The sequence below is a fragment of the Sprattus sprattus genome, assembly GCF_963457725.1.
Source record: "Sprattus sprattus genome assembly, chromosome: 8".
In the NCBI taxonomy this organism is placed as follows: domain Eukaryota; kingdom Metazoa; phylum Chordata; class Actinopteri; order Clupeiformes; family Clupeidae; genus Sprattus; species Sprattus sprattus.
The window spans coordinates 31,246,553-31,271,558 of record NC_137927.1 but is presented as its reverse complement, the minus strand read 5'-3'; the positions used below and the strand labels follow the sequence as shown (position 1 = coordinate 31,271,558).

Below are 25,006 nucleotides of genomic sequence, written 5' to 3'. Positions count from 1 at the left end.
TGACATGATAATAATTATGGTATTACTGATAGTTTTTTTTTTCTTTTTGAATTCATAACAGAAAACTTAAGGACAAAACCCATGTGAATGCTTGTTAATTTGGTTTGTGCTGATTGTATTTAAAAAGAGGAGCACTTTCCCCAAAGGTGATTTTAACACATCCAGTTTTGTTCACATTAGTAATATAAGAATAAGGTTCTCAGGGCTTTAGAAATCTATGTCATGATGATAAAACTTTTACTTTATATCTGACACTCTCATGTCTGGTCTGTATTTTACATCTATACTTTTGTAGGTATTTTAGGGTTACTTACATTTCGTAATCGAGGACGTCCTTACCTGTGGTCCTGTTACTGGACTGAGTTTGTATTCCCCACGCACTGATTACACACACACTACACACACACCACACACACACACTCACACACACACACACACACACACACACACACACACACACACACACACACACACACACACACACCTACCAAGAGCAGGAACATCACCTCCTTTCACATTGCAGGGGTGGGGGGCTAGTGCAGTGTTGAGTGTGCATGAGTACGTGGGCGTGCACGTTACAGCCCCCCACCCCCACCCCTTCGTTTAAGGAAACAAAGCAGTCTGAGTTCAAAGACAAGTGTGTTAATTGTGTGTGTGCGTGTGTATTTGTGAGTGACACACATCCCCCGTTTCTCTGTCTCTCTCTCTCTCTCTTGAATGTTTGAGGTGGAAACAGGGCCTCAGACTCATACCAGACACAAACGTGTGGGCACAAACGAACCCAGCAACTCATTTGAACAAATCCGTTTCAGTTCTAAAGAAAAGTTATTTTATTGTGTGTTTATGTATGTGTGAGTTAATGCTCGCACAAGCCATTTTAGCAAGTGTCTGTCCTCAAACCAGCTAGAAATAGGCCAAAGATATATCAGATATATCAGTGATAAGTTATGAAAACTGCTCTAATGCTTGTGCAGTATTATGCCGACATTCTCACAGATAGGGACGGGCGCATTAGATTACACTCTGTTCCGTCTATCAAACCAAATCTGCCATATCAAGCAAAGTCTGAGATCCTGGCGTCCTACTATGTGTAGGGACATGGCCACCATTGGTTTTAAATCTGGTCCGTTCAACGACCTCTGTGTTCATTTTGATTTAGGTAGTATGTGTCTAAATAACATGCCCCTTGTTTTTCTAATTTGTCTGTTAACTGCGGTCCATATGTCACATACCATGCCTAGACATTTCTGGCAACTATGAGACTTTATGTAGCCGTTCGTAAGTCTTTAGTGCATTGTCCTACATCATAAAACTGATATAGCTATGACTATGCCTGTTATAATCATAACCAATGCTTTTCAGGGAAATTCAAATGTGATAATGATTAAGGCAACCCATTCAGTAGGTACATTTAGCAAGACAATTGTATCAATTTGTTATTAGCTGATGAGCTCATACAGCGATACCGTTTTGTCCACTAGATGGCAGCACACAGCAGAAAGATTTCCCCTCTAGCAACATAGTAGTTACAGGATGAAAGCTATGGAAGAAAGTTGCACCCATGAGCCTTCATAAGCAAAAATGATGTGGTTGAAATTAACCTAATGTGTTCATTATTCACATTACTCAAGTGTTGTATTATGTAAAATAGCTTAACATGACTGATATATCCAGTAACATCATAAAGAAGGGGACAACATATAAGTCAAAACCAACAATATTTATTGACTGATCTTGAAAGTATTGGCTTACAAAAGCAAAATAGGTTATCACATAGGAAATAACTCCGTGTTAGTGCAAGTAGGGAACATTCACACTGTGACAGAGGTGTATAGAAATACAGGCCGCGTTAGCCACTTCGCAGCCTGCTAGCCACGATTTTGTTTAGTACCAATTCTAGGTAATTCCTCGGGTGCAGTCGTCGTCCCCCCCCCCCCCTCCCTTGTTGAAACCTGTTGGATGGATGGAATTGGGTCTAGGCCTAATTGTTTTGTTGTCATTTTATCTTGATTAGTATGCCGAGTTTCTTTCAAAGAGCGAATCGAGTTGTTGCACTGAAAATGAGCCATCTTGACAGAATGAGACTTGATTAAAGCCATATGACGTTGCTGTTACCAATGAAGAAAGCACGGTGGTGCAAGCCCTACCTGAACATCAGAATCAGAATCAGAAACGTTTTTACTGCCAAGTAGGTTTACACCTTCAAGGAATTTTCTGTGGCACAGATGTAGTACAAACAACAAACTTAAACAATAAACATATTAAGTACTTTTTCAAACATAGGAAAAACAATATAAAAAATATTTTTTAAAAATGTACAGAATATGTTAAAGGGAAAATAGCGGTGCAGTCTTTGTAGGAATGTGCAAAAACAAGTGCGGGATAAGAGTCGGTGATGGGGGATCCTGGGCTTTGTTGATGAAGCCAACCGCAGACGGTAAGAAGCTTCTCTGGTAGCGTGAGGTTTTGGTCCTGATGGACCGCAGCCTTCTGCCGGAGGGGAGTATCACAAGGAGTGGGAGGGGTCAGCCACAATCTTCCCTGCACGCCTCAGGGTCCATGTACATGTGTCCCAGAACCCATAGCGAAAATATTTTTATTTTACAAGTCTATATCTGCCCCAAATCGCCACAAAAGGGGCGGGACCATTTGAAGCAGGACTTTAGCCTGATTGAACAATGACATTCACAGGCAGATCAGACCATAGACATATAGATATCTATGGATCAGACCATAGACATATAGATATCTATAGATCAGACGTGGTAGAATTGGACAGAAAAAAAATCTGTCCTTTTCCCGTTTGGCCGTGCGTCGCCTAAACCGCCCCTAAAACATGTCCTTTCTGAAAAGGTTAGCATAGCATGAACGTTAATACTAAGATGCTTCATATCAGCATAGCAAGAACTTTAATACTAAGAAAACCAATAATGATTCAAGATCCTAATTAACCAACCCCAAGTATTCAGTGCTAGAAACAGATTTAGGCTATGTAACATTAGTCACGATATGTCCTTAAGGTAGACCTTCCTGGACAAAAAGACACAACTGCATGTTGCAAAGGAGCTTTAAAGTGACAAAGTGAAAGTAACAGACAATAAGTACAAAATCTAATACTATTTCAACTCTAGTATAGGCTTCCACTCAACTGCAATGGACTCAGACTCAGCTGCATTAGAGAACATCAATACAAAAATATTTCTACTTTCAATTTTTTTTTTTTACAATAAAAGCTCACATAAATAAAAAAAAAAGCAGGATGTAACTTGCAGAAGTTTGTGAAATGTGAACTGAGTCATGTGTTTCCCCCTCATGTGCATCCAGCTCTGACCGTCATGCCTCTCCCTCCATTGCCGTTTTGGTTCCCTAAACAGTCTGAGTGGGTTTAAAGAGCCTCATGTCTACATTCACAGTGAAAACAGTCCTGGTTCTTCTGGTGTGAAATTCCAGCCAAGGCCTCATATTCTTATTCTCTCTCTCACCACTTCTGGCATTCATGCGGGTCGTGCCCAATAACACACACTCATGACGGTGATTATCGTAGCTGGGTTCTCACACATTCTACCTTGACTCCTGTTTTATGATAAGATTATTATTATTGTACACAAACACAAATCTCTCTCTCTCTCTCTCTCTCTCTCTCTCTCTCTGTCTCTCTCTCTCTCTCTCTCTCTCTCTCTCTCTCTCTCTCTCTCTCTCTCTCTCTCTCTCTCTCTCTCTCTCTCTCTATCTCAGTCGTTGACTCTCACACACACACTCACAACCAGGACACGGAACAGGACCCAACACGGAGCAGGTTCGTCAGGCCTCTAAAGCAACAGAGTCATCAGCAGCAGCAGTAAGGCCAAGGCCAGAGGAGAGCTCTTTAGTCCCCCCACTCCACTGCTCATCCTCAGCTGATACTGGACCACTGTCTTCCTGTAGTCTCCCTCCGTGGCCTCACACTGGTACAGGCCCTCATCTGCAGACCTCATGCCGTCTATCAGCAGCACTAACTGCTCCTGCTTGCTGTCCATGATCGACTGCTTCTCCTCTCCGTCCTGCATCCAGCGGTACTCGGCATGCTGGGAATGAACGGTGCAGGGCAGGAAGTGTCTGGAGGACTCCGAAACATACCGGGCAGCATCGGTGCTGAACTTCTCTGGCCAGGACTTTGAAGCGGCACTCTGTTGCCCTACAAGGGCTGAAGGGTAATAGAACACATGGAAATCAGATGCTAATAAAGCCCAGTGAGTCATGGTGCATGGTGCCATATTCCAGTAAGATCAGGGCATCTCATTTGCATTTTGGTTAACACAGTCCCACCTGTGTGTGTGTGTGTTTGGGGGGATGCAAAGACTTTCGTGGTTGGCAATCATGGTGACTTTGACTCAGAACATACTGATCATATTCCAGTGAGATCATTTGCATTTGAGATCATTTGCATCATTTTGCAGTCCCACCTGTGTGTGTGTGTGGTGTGTGTGTGTGTGAGTGTGTGTGTGTGTGTGTGTGTGTGTGTTTGGGGGGGTGCAAAGAAAGACTCACGTGGTTTGCAATCATGGTGGCTTTGACTCAGAACATACTGATTTTTTCCCCTGTGAAGAGAAGAGAAATGAATAGAACACAGAGTGAGAAGTGTTAGTGTTGTGAGTCAGTAGAGTAAGTAGAGTAAGTAGAGTAGGTTAGTGGTGATGTACTACTGGACTGCCATTGCATCTCTGAACTTTATCTGAGTTTAAAACCGAGAGAGGAAGTCTGCAGAATGCGGTTGTGTGGTTTGGTGTGCAGGTGTGGGTGGGTGTGTATGTGTGGGTGCATGTGTGTGTGTGTGTGTGTGTGTGTGTGTGTGTGTGTGTGTGTGTGTGTGGGAGGAAGGGGGGTGTTTGCAAAGAGAGAACTAAAAGGCTAGGAAGCTACAGGAAGGGACCCTTACAAAGACCCTTTCATTTCCATGTGTTAAAGATCTTGATAAAAATAAAACCGCAGAGAGTTGGTTTGAAACTATCGAGCTAAAAGGCATGCAAAGATCAACCGCATGGTAGCATACTAACTGAAGTCTGGTGGGGATACTGTTGGCAATGTCGTGCAGGGAACATTTTTCTTTTGAATCTGCAGACGATTTGTACAGGTTGTGCTAAGCGTGGCTCTGCCTGCTATTGCTCAGAGTTCAGTTCATGCTGTGATCTCTCGTCTGGAAACTCTTACTGTTCATAAGATGGATCGCTGGGCCCTCCCAAACCACAGAACTACATAATGCATAACGGTGGAAAGGTGTGTTTCTGGTCTTCACATGACCATGTTACATCAACATGAATTTGAAGATGATGGCAAAATGCTGTTGCTCATAAAAACGTAGCTCGTCTCTCTGTCTCTCTCGTCCGTGTGCACAATAAGGCAAGGGACACATGCACTCTTTGAACTAGTTAAACACTTAATTTGATGGACCAAATTAGCCGTGCATATCATCATCACTTCTGCAAAACTGTGTTTCTCACTTAGCCATGGATGGCCTAAATTGGTCAGAAAGTGTGGTCATGATGTCACATATTGCACAGTTCTCTGAAAGGATGGACCGCATGTCTCCTAGCAACAGGGCCGTGCACACACATACATGTAGCAACATGTAGCAACAGGGCCGTGAACACACATGCTGTACATGTAGCAACAGGGCCGTGAACACACATGCTGTACATCTAGCAACAGGGCCGTGAACACACATACTGTACATCTAGCAACAGGGCAGTGAACACACATTCTGTACATCTAGCAACAGGGCCGTGAACACACATACATGAAGCAACTAACCATGGAGGAGAGAGTGAGAGGGCAAGTGTGAGGGGGGAGGAGAGGGTCTCTTACTTTGAATACGTTGAGCAACTCTTTTGTTTAGGGTCCCAGCTGCAGTAAGGGTCTCTTGCTAAGATGCAGTCATCACATTGGTCCCCGTACACACTGCAGTTCCTCAGGTCAATCTGAACCACCTCAGCATTGGAGCTCACATAGAGTTTCTTCTGCAAAAGCCCAACAGGCTGGGTTAAAACGGCGAGTCTAATATATCTCTTATCAGATACTGTAAGCTCTAGGTGTATGGGTGTATGAAGCATTTCACAGGAAACAAGAGAGATAGGGTGTGATAGAGACGGTTAGGATAAGATAAAGAGAGGGATGTCTTGACACTGACAGAGATAAACCGATAGCAAGGAAGAATACTACATTTCTAGGGTATTAATGACTTGTTTCCTTTCACAACAACCTACAGGTGCTGCAACTATTTCAATAAGCTACATGGCAAACATATTATAATATACATCAGCATGGCATACATATTATAATACACGTCAGCCTTTTGTCACGGAGACAACAGAGAATCAGAATCAAAAACTGCACCCAGATCCAGAGGTCACGGATGACCAAAAGAGAATTCCTGTCCTCCCAACTAAAATATGGGTTTTGTATTGGGGTGGGGCTGAGATGATGGAGCTCTGGGGTGGGGCTGAGGTAGGAGCTCTGGGGTGGGTTTTGTATTGAGGTGGGGTTGAGATGATGGAGCTCTGGGGTGGAGTGGGGCTGAGGTGATGGAGCTCTGGGGTGGGGTGGGGCTGAGGTGATGGAGCTCTGGGCTCTGGGGTGGGGCTGAGGTAGGAGCTCTGGGGTGGGGCTGAGGTGATGGAGCTCTGGGGTGGGGCTGAGGTAGGAGCTCTGGGGTGGGGCTGAGGTGATGGAGCTCTGGGGTGGGGGCTGAGGTGATGGAGCTCTGGGGTGGGGCTGAGGTGATGGAGCTCTGGGGTGGGGTGAGATGATGGAGCTCTGGGGTGGGGCTGAGATGATGGAGGTGATGGAGCTCTGGGGTGGGGCTGAGGTAGGAGCTCTGGGGTGGGGCTGAGGATGGAGCTCTGGGGTGGGGCTGAGGATGGAGCTCTGGGGTGGGGCTGAGGATGGAGCTCTGGGGTGGGGCTGAGGTAGGAGCTCTGGGGTGGGGCTGAGGTAGGAGCTCTGGGGTGGGGCTGAGGATGGAGCTCTGGGGTGGGGCTGAGGATGGAGCTCTGGGGTGGGGCTGAGGTAGGAGCTCTGGGGTGGGGCTGAGGTGATGGAGCTCTGGAGTGGGGCTGAGGTAGGAGCTCTGGGGTGGGGCTGAGGTGATGGAGCTCTGGGGTGGGGCTGAGGTAGGAGCTCTGGGGTGGGGCTGAGGTGATGGAGCTCTGGGGTGGGGCTGAGGTAGGAGCTCTGGGGTGGGGCTGAGGTGATGGAGCTCTGGAGTGAGGCTGAGATGATGGAGCTCTGGGGTGGGGCTGAGGTAGGAGCTCTGGGGTGGGTTTTGTATTGGGGTGTGACCTCTGGAGCAGCACTAAGCCGCAGCACAAGGGCGGGTGGTACACAAGGACTGAGCGCCTGTGTGTTGGCGTGCAAGCTAGATACCCGAGTGAACAGTGAACCAGACTTCCTTCCATGCTTTTGTGAGGAGAACTCGTAACGTGAAAAGGCTTAACATGGCTTAGCGCAGCCTGTCAAGGCACCAGCCGAGGAGCACACATTCCTCTCACACATCGGCTCTCATAACGTCTATCGGAAATTAAGAAAACGGGGCAACGTTATTCACAATATACGCAATTAGCAAAAGCTGCATTCACGATAGCTGACACTAGTTAGAATTAGCCTTACTAAATGTTTATGTGTGTATTAATGTGAGTTATCACACAGAGTTTACCCAGACATAATGTTGATGTATGAAGAACCTAATGTAGCAGATTAGATTAGCAAACCAATAACTTTTTCCTACACCTTACTGTGCATTAATAAACCTCAATAAACAAAAGGCGAGCCAGTAATGGCAAGCATATTTCAAGCATATTTCAATTTTTTGTACATTTCTTTAGACCTCTTTTATAAATAAACAGAAAGAGGCTTTTTGTTCAATGTCTTCCTCCCTGTTTTATGCTTATTTAAATGCTTTACGGGCAGTCAAGGGTTTGCTCTAGAATGTGTTGCTTCCTGTTTTCCAATAATAACTCAAAATTTGATAGTGAACTGCCTTTCCGGCTATTCTTCTGGAGTCAAAAATACTAATCTAAAGAAAATGTTACGGTGTCATGTTCTGGTTTGTAGTCGTTATCATAACTCCCCAGACCCGCCCCCCTCCCCCTCCCTCCCCCACCCTTGCGCTCTCCCCTTTCTCAGCGGTGGACCTCCCACAGCTGACGGGAGATAGCTTTGCCATGGTTATGACTTGTTCTTCTTCTTCATGTGTTTGTCCATTTGAAATCTAGGAAATTACCTGTGCTTTTTACCAAGGAGTATTTGGAAATATATTGGTAAACCCAGAAGATGAAATTGATGAAAGAACAGGAAACTAAAGTTTCCCAAGCTGGTGGGTACACAAGTACACTGTGTCATTCGCGTTACGATAGACACGTGTAGAAACCTCCAGGCAATTAGGAAATAGTGTAGTTTTCCAGATTGACATCCCCTAAAAGAACCTCATCTGTAAGTAGCCACTGATGCTTGGCATGCTGGGATACACTGCGGAGGACTGACCTGAGAACTGTCCAGCAGCATACTGAGGATGCGTGTTCCGGGTTTGAAAGGGTGATACTCAGCAATGATGAAAGGGTCAGAGGAGTTCTCCAGAACTTTGTGAACCGCACCGCTCTCTTCGGTAAACACAAACAAAAACAGAAGTAAACAAACAAACACAGGGTTTAACATGTGAAACATCTCATGACAATCATGCGCTTGTGATCCGCTCATGTGTGTGTGTGTATGTGTGTGTGTGTGTGTGTGTGTGTGTGTGTGAGTATGTGTGTGTGTGTGTGTGATCCGCTCATGGTTAGCTGGTTAAGAGTTGCACTGACCACAAGCACAAGGCGTTTAGAATGACCCCTGACTGGACATATCTCAAAACTCCATCATAACAGAACACCACGATGAGTCAACAGGAATTCTTGCATCTCTCCATCATTACACAACACCTCTATCACAACATGACTGTCAGTCCAAGTCACAAAGATTGGGAGGCACTAGCTCACCATGGAGCAATAGACCTGAGCTTCGTATAGACAGACAGACAGACAGACAGACAGACAGACAGACAGACAGACAGACACACAGACAGACAGACAGACAGACAGACAGACAGACAGACACACACACACACACACACACACACACACACACACACACACACACACACACACACACACACACACACACACACACACACACACACACACATACACACACGCATACTCATGTGTGAGCATTCAAGACTAGGCCCTACATCACGCTGCAATCACTATCCATGTTTTCATCCAAGTTGAGAGAACCAAGTCCCGGCCTTTCAACATCACTGACCTGATGCCAACCACTAGCAGTGGATGCAACATCTTTTTCTTTCTTTCTGGAACCCATGCATACACACAGAAAGCAAGGACACACAGGCAACACGCTCTGACACAATGACCTGTGGCGTAAAAACAGTCTTTCAGTGTTACACAGACAAACAACAACATCACCCATTCCCTGGGCTATCTCAGGCAACATTCCTACAGTAGGGTGAGATTTGTGTTCTTAGGCCTAGACCGTTTGTAAACTTCCATTTAAATGCTTCATAGAAGCTGCATGAAAGGCTGCATGGTTGCGCATGTGGTTCACTTCCATAAAGGTCTAGCCTCATACCACGAAGCTGAAAAACAGCCTGTTACATTCGGGCTATTTCCAGTCTCCTGTGAACGATGGCGAGATAAGCTTCTTACTGCGATCATGACAAACAGGGTTGGTTCTTCCGCTCTTCAGTCAGTACGTTTACATGATGGCATAAACCCGATTTCGGCTAAAGCCCAGCTTCTATATCCATGGGGAGTTAACTGCGTTATCTCACGGTACATGGCAGTGACAAATCCAGATCTTGGCACGCGTTGTCCGATATCCAACCAAATCCGATTACTTATCTGGGGGTGTAAATCTGATTTCAGTTGGACACAGGAAATCTAGATTTGGGGAGGTACATGGAAGGGATCTTCGATTGAAACCCCGACAACGCCCGAAAACTGGACACATGTAACCGCACTGACTGTGGCTTGAACTCTCAGAATCAACTATGGTGACCTTTGTTGCCTCATCTTTAACATGACTATGATCATCATGAGTCATGACCCCTTGTACACTCTCTACACACTGACCCCTGACGTGCACGGACCTACGCTACACGGAGAGCAGCTGTGACCAGTTCAGTTTCAGTGACCTGTGCAACTTTACGACTAAGTATTGTCAACTGGTAGTGCTAACTGTGACGGTGTGAGGTATGCAGGTGTTTCCGTCTCCTACCCGTGGACAGCAGCAGGACGTTGTGTCCCTCCTGGCCCTCTGTCCCTTCAACACGGTCCACCTGGATGTGGCTGTAGTGGCGGTGACTGACCAGCAGGGTGGCGCTGTTCCCTATGGGCCTCACCCAATCCTCCATCTCTGGATCGTTCTTCATGTACTTGAGCAGGTCTGAGGGAAGACTCTTGCTGTCCTGAACACACTGGGCAGAAAGTAGGCAGAGATGACACAGTGATATCTCACAGTGTAGGCCTTATAAAGAAGCAGGTCTCGATCAAGGCGAAAGGTGGCTGATATTTGAGCTTAACAGAAAGTCAAATGCACCCCTCCCTTACATGCTCCTGAAGCACCTTTGTTAACAGGATGGAATAGTGGATTACTTGGTCTGAGCCAGAACAGATAGCTGGATAATAACATTTAGAGAAATTTGATGAATTATAATATTTATATCTATCTATATATATATATATATATATGTATACATATACTATCAAAATAGCAAATAAGTTAAATGAGGAAATCCTTGAACAATGCCAAAGCCTTGACTGTGAAGAGACCTAATGCCATGGAAAACCTTCTTCCATATTAGGTTCAAGGAACAAAACAGGTTGTCTTACCTCTCCGGGACGTTTGGTCAGAGTTTTGGGGGGTTTTGGTGAAGAGTTGGTGAAGACTCCATCAATGTCCTTCATGGCGTACACACACACAGCCCTCATTTCCCTGCATACACACACGCACATGCACACACACACACACACACACACACACACACACACACACACACACACACACACACACACACACACACACACACACGTTTCCATTTGCACACTCTGTTTGACCGCCTTATCATTTTATATAACACCAGCCTCCTTAAAAGGCAAGCTGAAAAGATATCTAATTTAAACTGGGAGACAGCCTTAGTAAGAGAATGCAACAGTTTATCACAGGCTTCCAGACTTCCCTCACAGCACAGACGCAAGCTAATCATCTGTTCCAGATGTCAGGTTAACCTGAGGCATCGACTTCTGCTGCCTGTTTTACTTCTGCTGCTGGTTTCCCTTCTCTCTGCTAAGTTTAGCCGGTCTGGTGAACCCAAATGGCTCTGTTGTGTGCAGACAGGTGGATTGAGTAACAGCCTCCAGCAGCTTACCAGCCGTTTCTGAAGAGCCCGTAGACCCTGGCGTCGTCTCCATCCTCAGACGGCAGCACGGCCACGTCCAGCAGCTGGGTGTAGTACAGCTTCCTGCTGGAGTCTCCACACAACAGGCGACTGCTCAGCTGAGACGTCCACTGGAACTGCAGGGTGTCCTTCGATCCTCCCCGATCAGCCTAGAAAACCACAAACCCTCTCAGTCAAAAATAACCAACTATTATTAATTATGTAAGGGATAATGTATTGTCCGGAGGTCATTGTCCAAAAATAAATCCCGACGGGGCGAACAACACCCCGACGCGCACGGGATGGCCCATTCAAACCAACGGTACTTTTTGGAACATTCTGAAGAGCCGTATAATAAATAATAATAATATCAATAATAATAATTCAATAATAATGGATACATAATTAATATTGTTCTTATTATTATCATTATTACTTTTCAAGCAGTGGACAAAAAAAGTGCTTTACATAGTTAATAGACCAGTAGATAAATACAGTACATAAAAGATAAAACATGTTGGTTAGCTCCTCTATGTCTGGATGAACACTTTGTTTGTGATCTATCTCTCGAATGAAGGACCTGCCGTCTCCGTGAGGCATACAGTACTACTTTCACGTTGCAGTGACTGGGTTGTTGTATGAACACTATTTTCACTTGTGCCTGGGATGTCACTGCTTGACTGGCCAGTGTGTTTATGGGTAAAACAACACATGCGCTCTCACCATGCAGATTTGAGAGACACGAGGGGTAAAGATGTCAGAGTCTGGGTCCTTGTCAGGATTCCTCTCAGTGTAGAATGCATAAAGCTTATCTGAGTTTTCCTTGACGAGTTTTCTTTCTATGATCTTCACATATTGTTGATCTGCAAGGCAGAATTTACAAATTCAGTTTGTTTCATTCAATCTCACAGTAGACTGGTGGACCACTGAAGACATTAAACACAGTTTTCAGGAATAAAACATTCACATTTACAACGTCTTACAGTACAAGTATCGAGGACAGTGTTTACTTTGTTTTTCACACTGTTCTCAGTAAGTCTAATGCTGCTTAAGCTAATAGAATCATAAAACACGGGACGAGATGTTAAAACGGTCCATTGTGCCAATAGATGGTATGCACTCACATGAGATTTGCCGTGATGTTGACAGAGTGGCATGGTGTATTTCTTAGATTGGGTTAAGATGTCATTTTGGGACACATCCTCAGTAGTGTGCCTTCGAATCAGTGGGTGTTTCGGCCTTTACTCACTAAACACCCTCATCAAAGGTGGCCAGCTAAAGGGTGATCAAGCCTTAGCTTGTGTACCATGCCCAATTAAGATTTCCCAAGGGACTATGCAAGGCAGGGGCGTCCTCTTCCCTGAGCCAGCCCTACAGCTGACCGCATACCTCCATAAAGTGTATTGGTGCAAAGACTAAATATACACCCTGATCTTAACTCACTCCTCAGAGTTGTAAGTCACGAGTACAGAGCTACGCAGCAAGTAAGTGTGTGAACCTTCGGTCTGCCACCTTAGAAACCGCGTTAGCCACAGACACTGGCACCCCTGGGTTACAGCCTAGGGCCCAAAGTTGTGAGTACGAGTCACACAACACAAATTCCAGGTTTCCTATAGATAACAAGAAGTCGAACAGTGACTGAAACCACATCAATCAACAGTCTGAGGCCAGTCTGTGGACATTTGGGCAATCCTTGATAGAAACAACTACATTTCCAGTAAATATTAGGAGGATCAACTTTATTAGGACTAAGATGACAGTAAATCTGCTTTGTTGAATTTTGAGAAGCTGCTGACCTGAACGGCTTGAGGGAGGCTTCATTTGGTCATTGCTGTTAGAAAGACGGTTTCTGTAGATGCCATCCTTATCTTTCACGCCAGACTGTGTGGTGTAGAGGATCTCCCCTAAGGACAGGAACACAGCAGTACTGACTACTATTGAACACCGGCTCACACACACACACACCCGCACGCTCACACACGCACACACACACACTCACACTCACACAAGCACACATGCACACCCAAACACTCTTGCTCACAAACACACAAGCACGCACACACGCACATGCACACTTTCACTCGCACACACAAGCACACATGCACACGCACTCACGCTCAAACACACACACACACACACAGACACTTACACACACACGTACAAGCACACTCACACTCAAACACACACACACACACACACAGACACTCACACACTCACACACACAAGAAAACCCTACTGACACGTACTGTTCTAAGAACGTACAGAGGTTGCAGAAGTTCGGTGCACCTCATTGACCACTCTGCAGACATCAGACTGTCAGCCAGTAGCATCAGGGGTGAACTTCAGTAACACACACACACACACACACAGACACTTACACACACACACACACACACACACACACACACACACACACACACACAGACACTCACACGCACACACAAGAAAACCCTACTGACACGTACTGTTCTCAGAACGTACAGAGGTTGCAGAAGTTCAGTGTACCTCATTGACCACTCTGCAGTCTGACACTTACTTTATTTACTGGAAAACCAAACACTTAGTTAGCAGTTTCAACCTACCAGTGAGAAGTGCTGGTTCTCCCCCTCCATAAGTGGATGTGCAGTTTGTTGAGCCATTCAGGTCCTGTGAAACCAATACTCAAGTTCATATGCATACAGTTGCCAATGAGGTAAAACCATACCACTGATAAAATAGGTAGACCCCATTGTTGGTTATAAACTCAACTTCGATACAATTCACAATGCTGGGCTCATAGTTCTATTCCTTTCCAATATTGTAAGTGACTGAATTGAAAGAATGAATGGTCTAGAACATAGGTCTTCAACAGGGGGTCCGCGGAGGTACTGCAGGGGAGTCGCAAAATCTTTGGTGGGCTCTATCACCGTGTGTGCTACCAGTGCAATGCGCTGCTACACCACACTCTTGCATTTCAACAGAGGTTGCAAGTTTGACAGGTTAGCGTAGCAGACTAGCAGTGCGATGCCCCACCACACAAGTTTCACAGGTTAAGGTAGCAGGCTAGCAGTGCAATGTCCTAAACCACACAAGTTTCACAGGTTAGCGTAGCAGACTAGCAGTGCAATGCTACAGCGAGGCAAGAGCTGCATTTGAAACAAAGATAAATCAAATGTGTGGCAACATTTTGGTTTCCCTGTGATTTAACAGGGGAACAGCGAAACATGTTACAAATAAAATCAAAATGGTATTCAAACACCGTAAAAGAAAAGGTTCTACTGCTGACAACATTAATATAATGCAGTATCTAGAACGCTTTCACAATGTATTAGCGCTACAATGCTACTACAAACACTGGTCAGTGGCTATGAGAAAGAAGGTTCTTAAAGGAACCCAGTGCAACTTTCGAGGCTTAAAAATAAACATTCAATTTCTAGTCTTTTTTAAACGTAGTAAGTTTCAATAACTCCATACCATTACATATCGACATTCAAGGAGCAAAGATGAGACGTCGTCGTGTGGTGAGAATTGATAGAAAATCGATAACAACAACAATCGCCGCCATTTTCTTTATTTTTTGTAACCTACAATAAATACAGCAGGCTTCCAGTCAATGGAAAAATGGCCTCTCCCCACCAGCGATTGTTGTTGTTTACGATTTTCTATCAGTTCTCACCACACAACGACGTCTCATCTTTGCTCTTTGAATGACGATATGTAATGGTATGGAGTTATTGAAACTTACTACGTGTAAAAAAGACTAGAAATTGAATGTTTATTTTTCATTGAATGTTTACATAAAGTTGCACTGGGTGCCTTTAAAGGCCAAACATTTCTCGCACCTCTCACAAGAGCCCAAGATGGAACCAGATGCGTACGACTCTTTAAATAGTCAGTGGCGGATTTAGCAAATTGGGGGCCCAAGGCGATGGTATGTATGGGGCCCCCCCATCCGATCTTTAAAAGAGAATGAGAAAATATTTGATCGACTGAATGGTGGATAGGCAGGGAAAGCTAATCAACAGGGAAGTAATGTTTGGAGAGGAGAAAAAAAAACCTTCTCCTTTAAACCCTGCATACCCTTCTTTACTCCAAAATGAAGATGGAAAGCAGAGAACACACAAAGTGTAGCACTACACAAACTAATACTCACGTCACGATGCAACCGAACAGAGAACAGAGCAAAGTTTCAGATAGGGTTTCCATTCAGCTCGTTCGAGTTAGCTATGCGCATGATTTTACATATTTTATGAACTCAGATTGCAGCAAATTCCATACCCACACGGACCTCCGAACATCTGGGAACAAGCGCGGTCTAGGGAGTGTTTTTAATTTGGTGAAGGCCCACTTCACTGATCAGTTGTTGGTCGAAAACTTCAGGCTAACCAGGTCAGGATTCGAAGATTTGTGCCAACTGATAAGCCTTGCAGTGTCGCCTGCAAGTGTTTGCTGCCGAAAGCCTGTCCCCACAGACGAGTTCATTGCTATAGTGCTTTATAAACTCGCAACATGTGCAGAATACCGTGTTGTGGGAGAAACTTTTGGCGTAACCAAGACTTCTGGCCATAGATGTGTGTATGCAGTATGCTTTGCATCCGTGAACAAGCCAAACAGTACAAAGTACAGAGTTACCCGACCTAGGCGAGGCGCAAGAGATTGATGACCGCAACAACTGTTAAACAATATACCGTTTAAGTTTGCACGTAAATCTATTTAACCGGTTAGCCTACAATAAACTAGGTGTCCATGGGCAACGAGGGGAAACAGCACACAACACCATAGATATATGATATTAGTTTATAACAGCAACTGCATATGCATATAAAATGCGCATTTAAACATGGGTTGGAAACCCACCTTCTGTGTGTTTATCTTTCGCGCTGCGCACCGTTACGGGCTAGTCCATTTCATGGTGAAAGTAGGGGGTGTAGGGACACGACAAATAACCATGAACATGACATTTTAACTACTACTTCAAAGTTTCAACGTATTTCTTAAGAATACTAATACAATGCACCATGCTTTTGAAGCGTTCATGATGATAAGGGGCTTTTTCTTTTCTTTTTGAGGTTGGTTGGTTGGGGCCCCCTACTACGACCACTAGTAGGGGGCCCCAAGCAGCCGCCTACCTATGCCTCTATGTTAAGACCACCTCTGCTAACCTAGTGTCTACCCTACGCTATTTCTGGCTTTTAAAAAGGTAATAAAACGCTAACATCGTCCATGACAACCTAGCGTCTACCCTGCTCACTTCACACTTCTGCAGCGTGGTGTGTCGTGCTATGATCAATCGTTTCACTCCCACACTGTACCTGGTAGCAGCAGGTACCTTTTGGGACCTCTTTAACTGCTGTGCACACAAACAGGGGGTATCCATCTCTCCCTGGCTGCATCACGGTGATACCACAGTCCTGAATAATCACAAGAGATAGATCCATATTCAGGTATCATTTATTTAGTTATTAACGTTGTCTTAAAAGCAATCAGTTAAACATTGAGGTGATGTATGCAGTATATTTGTATCAATATGTGCCCTCTTTGGGTGTCTAAAAACTTGATGATTTCTGTTTGTGTGTGTGTGTGTGTGTGTGTGTGTGTGTGTGTGTGTGTGTGTGTGTGTGTGTGTGTGTGTGTGTGTGTGTGTGGTATGTGTCTGTGTCTGTGTCTGTGTGTGTGTGTGTGGTGTGTGTGTGTGTGTGTGTGTGGTGTGTGTATGTGTCTGTGTGTGTGTGTGTGTGTGGTGTGTGTGTGTGTCTGTGTGTGTGTGTGTGTCTCCTGGAGCAATACTTCATCATACTAACCGTCTTTTCGGTTCCACAGTCAATCGGAATTCTCTGCACCTAAACAGAACACGGATGAGGAGAATCTGCATAATCGAATCATTCCAAAACACCACATCCTGGTATTTAGCATACTATATTTAGCATACTATATTTAGCATACTAGAAAATGTACAAAAACAAGACAAGACTACGTGTTTGCCTACGTGTGTTCAGTGTTTTGCCAAGTTGGCAAATTCCACACTACTGCCATCCCTGGAGCTATCGTCCCACAGGTTTCACCTTGCTCTAGACATGATCTCATACAGGTAGCTGACAGTTAAACACAACAAGAGCTCTGACCATTGTCTGGCCTTGGTTCTTCGGGAAATTGAGACGGAACAGATGGCGTCCACCTCCGGCATAAATCTCATCTTTAGATCCCAGAATCAGCTTTATAGTGGCGGATGAAAGGTGTTCATCCAGCTGCCCACGTAAAAATGTAATTTCTGAAAGAACAGTCAAAATATCAACATGAAGAAGCTGTGGCCTTTAGAAATGAGGAATGAACCGTGACTGAAGCATCGCTGTAAGACATGGTTCACAGACAAGGCCAACTGCATTCAAAGTTTAAAAGGCTCAGCTAACTCAACTGCCTACACCTAAGCTATGACTATAACGCAGGTAGCCATAATACCTCGGGAGACATGCCCAAGCAGACCCTTTGCTTAAGATTTACTTCTGACTCTTAGACAGTCTGGCATGGTGTCCTGCTGACTGCTGACAAGAAATACTTTAGTCTGCATTTCACAGCGGCTTCACTGCGCAGTAATTAGTCTAAAAGCATCACTAAAGGATAGACGCACTATGGTTTGAACTCTAGCTTCAAGCATTAGAATACTGCAGCTGCAGATAGTCCTGCTGCAAAGTCACTCCGTTGTTTTTGACTGGTCAACACATGCCAGTTATGTCCGACTGAGCCAGTTGTGATGATGTGGCTTTTTAATTATGTATTTAGTGAGGGTTCATTTCTGCTGTGTCAACATGGATTGTTTAGTGAGGGTTAATTTCTGCTGTGTCGACATGCTGTGTCGTTTCAACCTTGAAACTGTGATAATATGACCCTCTCAGTAAACATCTAAACCTATCTATGTCGAGAAAAAGTCAACAAAAACAGGCTTGATACTCGTATGAATTCTTACCTCAAATGAATAAAGTAATAACATTTCTAACTAATAAATAAGGCGTCATCTCAGAATTAAAGTCACAATTGTGGCCCAATATTAGCAATGTAAACTGTAGGTTATATTTTAAATGAGACTGTATTCTCATTAAGCACAGAATGGGTACCAAGCCAATAAAATGCAGTTAGCATTTCCAGAAATGCACAAATCAAGTATTATAAGCCCAGGAATGAGTAAATACAACAGCATATTTAAGGCTATATTTGACCATATGTACAGTGATGGACAGTGAGTCTGCACATGACAGGATAAACCAATGATTACAAATAACAGCAACTTAAAACTTTTTTAGGTTAGCCTAACATTCTCACATATGGTCTTAAGGTGGAAAGTAACGACTTACATTTACTCGCGTTACTGTAATTGAGTAGTATTTTTGTATACTTTGACATTTTGAAATCGGTAATTTTACTTTTACTTAAATAGATTTGAACTGAAGTATTGTACTTTTCTACATTGGAAATCAGATCCTTTACGGAGTAAAACAAGTAGCCTATCATATAAAATATAAATACAACGTTACAGACCTCTAACGGCCTAAATGTCAGATCTTTAGGTTATTGAGATAGCCTACTGGTCGTTTATTGGTATATTCAATAGTATTTTCGCACAATTCCAAACTGAAAGCTTGCTAGATTTTCCTGTTCGAACTCTTTAAAACGGTTAGCGAGCTACAGTAGATACGTTAGCATATTATGCTATCTTACGCTTTTGCTTTTTAGGAGATCCGTTAATTAACAACGACGGTGCTCAAACAAAATTACACACATTTGTATTGCTGCCGTCTTGTTGTTCATCTATACACAGGAAGAGCACAGTCTGCTATCAAATAATTTCTCAGTTCTGTCTTTAAAACAAGTGACCCCACACTTACATTTTGGTTTTATTTTAGTGCTTTTGTAAGTCAGAACCTTAGTATCGTAGCCCGACCTATTATCCCGCAAGCGCTGGTACACGTTACTTAAGACTGATTAATGCTTCCTTACGTAAGCGTAAGCGCAAGCGCAAGAGGCCTCGCAAGCCCCTTGCGCGACCCTTGCGCGACTTCTTACGTCTTGCGTGCGTCGGCCCCTTTTTCTAGACTTGCGTCATTTTTTACGTAAGCCCTTACGCGAGCCTCGCAGCCTGCATTCTATCAACGAATGATACGAGATGAGGTTACTAAAATATTCTGCATGTCTACTCAGTTTTACAGTGCTTCCCAAGTAAAGGTTTGAAAATAACTTCAAGCTTCAGACTTTCTGTTAGGGAACCTGTTATCTATCTGCAGAGCAAATGTCAGGCTCATACAAAAACATTAACGTGAATTACTTGATGCTAATACCTAGCGCGGTGTCTATAGGATTTTCCATATACGTTAGCATTAAGCTAACGTATTTTCTACCACAGTTAAACATGCAATACTATGTGATTGTTTTTAGAAAACGAATGTTACGTGATGAGATTACTCAAATGTAGTCTGCATGTCTGCTCAGTTTAACAGTGCTACCCAAGCAAAGGTTTGAAAAGAACTTCAAGCTTCAGACTTTCTGTTAGGGAAACAGCTTTCTATCTGCCAGGCAAATGGCAGGCTCATGACAACACGCGCAACCTTTGGGAGCATGAACTGCACCGAGTAAATTTTGCGCAACCGTTAACCCCCAACGCTGTAGCATGCAGCCGCCTTTAGGCCCAATCCCATTTCTCATCTCTACCGCTACCCTTACCCCTACCCCTTCGCCTTCGCTTTTTCAAACGGAGCGGTAGCGGAAGGGGTTGAAACGCTAGCCCTTCGAATTGGGATAGCACTTCAACAATTACGTACGTCATCAGTACGAAGCGTTGGCTGTTACGTTACCGGAGAGCGACAGCTGTCACTCACCAGACATAAACAAACATGGCGCCTGCAGCTGTTATTTACACAATGCAACATTTCATCAAACAAGTTTTAAAATCATGAATTACAAAGAAAATACTTTCATTTGTGTGATGCTTTCCCTGCTGTTTCCGACATTTTTAAATGGACTCGCGCGATGTTTGTTCTTTAATGATCACGGGTTCGCAATGCATTGAGGGAAATCAGTCTACCCCTCCGTTTGAAGTGTGCCCTCGGAAAATCTCCGTTTGGAGCGGTAGAAAGCGCTTCCCCTTCCCCTACCCCTCTGTCTTAACGTGAATTGGGACAGCCCTACCGCTCCACATGAACGCGCAAAACGGAGGGGAAGGGGAAAGACGAAGGGGTAGCGGGAGAAATGGGATTCAGCCTTAATATTGATTTCGGTGTCATCCAGGATCGCAGATTTCGGAAAACTTAAGTCCCTGCCCAAAAAGGGTATTTAAATTAGCTTTGTAGCAAAAATCGCACATATACAGCGTATTGAAGTGTATAAGATAGTATTGTAATACTGCGTGTACAAACCAGCCTGATACAAATAGTAGAATTTTGATTTCGCGACGTTCGGTGTAAATTCTTTTTCTTGTTGAGCTTGATTCCCAACGGCATTTTACATCAATGCGGGATAATAGGTCGTCGCCAACTTTGTTGCCATTTCGCGACTGTACAAAACAAATCGGAAAATACGTTAAGAAATGTTCCTGCTGAGAGTCAAACAAGACTTTGTGCATGTTCTACACACCTGTCACTTCTGAAATATGTAAGGTTGATTCATTAAACCATATTTATATTGATAAAAACATATTTGTTAAGCGGATATTTTGGTGGCCCGCGGGATAATAGGTCGCGTTACTATAGCACTTAAACTATTGTGTTGGTGAAGGGGAACCAATGGTCCATATCATTTCTAAATGCCACTTTCTTATTTGAAAAATGGGATGGTCTGAACTAAAATGGCATATTATACATCCCGAAAGGTCCGAAATGTTGTGTTGACAACTTGACATTTTTAATGACATTTTTGCACTTATATTTCTAAAGATTTCCCTTTAATTAAGAATTAACTCTTGTTTGGTTTGGATTAATGAACCATTTTCCTTTTTTTTGCAATGTATATGAGCGACCCCATCAAGTTGTTGGAAGTATGCAAAACGTAAATAACCCAACGGCAAAAACAACTCTGGACACTTACCACGTTCTGTCAACTTCAATCTAGCTTTGTGGAAATCCTCCGCCATTGACTGTGGATTAATTATAAAGAGAACGAGCAGGAAAAGACCGACGTGAGCCATGCTAACATCAATCTTCAAATGAGATGCTTTACTGCCGCATTGAAAGATTATGTGAGGCGAAGAGGCGTTAAAATCAACCACAAGGGCTTTGGAACCTCTTCTTGGAGTTATTTTTGAAATCGATATCTGTTCCATTGAAAACTGTCGCCGTTTGGAACTGTTTAAGTTTACTTGTTCTACTGTACTTGCCGTTAATATTTCATGATCCGTTAATATTTCATGTTGTGTTCTCTGTTTGGAGAAGCAAACGCACTACGACCCTATTGTAATACCTCCTAACTTACTAGGGGGCATTAAAACTCGATGAAAATAATCCAGAGGGCTGCATTTCACACCAAGGTCCACATACTGAATACCCTGAGGATAGACTGGTTCATATGAATAGGCAGTGCAGGGTCTTGTGACCCATCTAAAATGTGGATTATGCCAAACATATTGTTAACACACACATACACACACACACACATACACACACACACACACACATACACACACACACACACACACACACACACACACACACACACACACACACACACAGAGAGAAATACATGCCAGCATTATTTATTTACAACAGTACAGATGGTGAAGTGAAAGGCGAAGGACCTGTTGACATCTGTTGAGACCTGTAGTGCCATTATTGTGTTCCTTATTTAAAATATATATAAATAATACATACACAAACAGACAGCACAAACAATACTAATATACACCCATGGCAGCTGTTGAACAAAGAGTAAATTGTGACTTTTGCACTTCAGATCAGTTAACAAGAAAGTAAAATAATGCTGAAAGAAACAGATGACTTTGTTGCCTACAAAGGCCATTAAGGCGTTTCTATATATTCCTTTAAGCACTTTTCAAAGGTACAATTTAATTTCACCCCCATAAGGTGCAGCCGTGGCCTAGGCTACTGGTAAGGGGTTTCGGGCTGGAAACCGTAGGGTGGCCGGTTCGATCCCCGACCAGTGGGGCAAAAGTGGGCGGAGAAAGTGGTAGGCCTAAAGCACTGCTCTCCCATGCCCACATCCACGGCTAAAGTGCCCTTGAGCAAGGCACCTAACACCAATCACTGCTCCCCAGGTGCCGCCAAAGGCAGCTCACTGCTCCGGGTTAGTGTGCTTCACTGTGTGGGTAAAATGTAGAGATAGAATTCAGCGTGTGTGTGTGTCACTATCTCTGCCATAAACAGTCACTAGTCATTTCCATATCAAGGATGTGCAATTTGTTGTTTTATCAGACACACAATTTGAATGACTTCAATAGGCCAGTATTGTTGGCTTACTGTATGTGATTAAGCAGGGGATTACCGTGCCCTAGGACCTACACAGGTGATTTAGGGGTCAATATCTAGGTATTATTAAGTCCAACAGAAGTCCATCCTTATGATGTCACTTCTTGTGAGAGCCTGATTCACATTAAGAATACCTTTTTCATATGTACAGTAAGTCTCACATATGAAACAAACAAATCTGTGGATTGCACAGTAGCAGCGAAATCCACTGTCCTTCATGAAGTTGCTCAACTGAGAGAAAAACACCAGCAAGGAGAGTCTAGATTTGGGTTTCAAGAGCCTCATGTCTACATCATATCAGCTGACAGTCATGCGGGTCGTGCCTGATGACACACACTGATGATGGTGATTATAGTAGCTGGGTTCTCACACATTCTTCCTTCGCTGTTTGACTCTCCTGTTTTATATATATATAAATCTTCATTCAGACGCCAATTTCCATATAAAATAACAGACATACAACTATAAAAAAGAGAGAAAAACAAAAAGATACAACATACATAATACAGTGCATTAAAAAGTATTGAAGACTTTTGTGCCAATGTCGTCTTAATTCGAAGTAAATCGATAGCATCTCTTTAGTTTAGAGGGTTGACCAGAGCCTCTACTATACAGTTCTCAGACTTGTCCAGTCGACACATGAAACCATACATTGTCTCAAGAGCGCCTCACAGGTTAGTACGTGCTTACACACAAACAACTGACTAGGACTATGCCACCTAGGCACATGCATAGATATATATAAAGGCTAGACGTCTTACAGCGAAGTCTAGAACGTCTGCCACGGTGGCCATCTTTCTAGGGGAGCTCGCTCACCCATAACATTGTGTTGGTAGTGGTATCTACTTTAATTAACCATAACTTGATCAATTTTGAACCGATTTCTAAACGGTTTGGTTTGTTATAAACGTCAGAGATGTAGTTATGACAATGCATATTTATGAATAATAATGTTATTTTCTAAAAAAAATATCCAAAAATCACCCATAATTATAACCACGTTAATAAGGTTTACCAACATAGAAAGGAGCTGATACAACATGGTCCCATTTAACATAAAAAGTTTGATTGGCATACCAGAACACCAAAATCCTCACAAGAGGTTTAGAGAAACCTCTCGCTAGCAGCATCATAAACAGTTTTTATGACAAATTCTATCAAAAGCTTTGGAAGCATCAATACAGCAGAGCGTAGATACAGAGATCAGTACCAAGTTTATTTTAAAACCAAACTGATTGTCAGCAGTCAGAACATACATTTCAAATTTCATTAATATAATTCTCTCAAACTCTTTACACCAGATACTGGCTAATGCAATGGGTCGATAGTTGTCTATGCTGTTCAGTTTACCAGCCTTATCCTTAAGAACAGGCACTAACAGCACTGACATAACAGAGTTCAGTAGAACACCATGAACCATAATTCTAGTAAGACACATGGCTAGTAATGGACTGAGTCTATAACTGGCATTTTTTTAGATGCTCTGCAGAAATGCAATCCATACCACAAGCTTTGTTGTTGTCTAGCGTGTGGACGGAATCATAAATATCTACTGATCTAACTATTATGTCTGCAGAGAGACCTTTATATTCATTATCAATTATAACGGTGTTACTTTGAACACAATTAATAGTTTACTGTAGTGCCCACGCCATAGATCAGCAATCTTCTCTGGACAAATAACCTAACTCGATATCAGAAGGGAGGGGAGTTCTGTTTTTTATTATTTATGATCTTGACCTCCTTCCAGAAGTACTACCTTTGACCAGAGTCTAAAGGCCTCTCTAGCAGCAGCATGTTGCTCAGACACAAACTCATTCCAGCCAGGCCGTATGTTAGGGACCTTACTCTTGTGATTAATAAAAGGTTCACTGGAAGCATGAAGACATTTGACAATATCATCATACATGGCACAGTGCTTTTCAGCGTAATGTTTATCCTTGCAGTTCATAATCGTGAACATTATTCACATTAGGGCACCCCTAGGTACTTAAACATCACTGAGTAAGCAGTGTATAATACAACTAATGTTTCACATTACACTGTACACACTTGTCCTGTCCGCTTCACTTCTCTTCTCTTCATATACAGATGCAATGACGAT

The 25,006-nt window shown here is 43.4% G+C and overlaps 1 protein-coding gene across 1 annotated transcript; it reads right to left on the bottom strand.

The window, feature by feature from the left end:
• Window positions 1–3,753: 3,753 nt before the first annotated feature.
• Window positions 3,754–21,608, bottom strand: LOC308369553 (semaphorin-7A-like; the record flags this gene model as incomplete). The annotated part of the gene is made up of 14 exons (XM_080844037.1): window positions 3,754–4,174; window positions 4,528–4,577; window positions 5,842–5,993; window positions 8,515–8,630; window positions 10,303–10,501; window positions 10,917–11,019; window positions 11,453–11,631; window positions 12,185–12,324; window positions 13,258–13,365; window positions 14,044–14,107; window positions 16,753–16,851; window positions 17,242–17,280; window positions 17,563–17,708; window positions 21,509–21,608. The coding sequence occupies 14 exons, from the start codon at window positions 21,606–21,608 to the stop codon at window positions 3,810–3,812; spliced, it is 1,860 nt and encodes a 619-aa protein (XP_080700163.1). The 3' UTR covers window positions 3,754–3,809.
• Window positions 21,609–25,006: the final 3,398 nt, after the last annotated feature.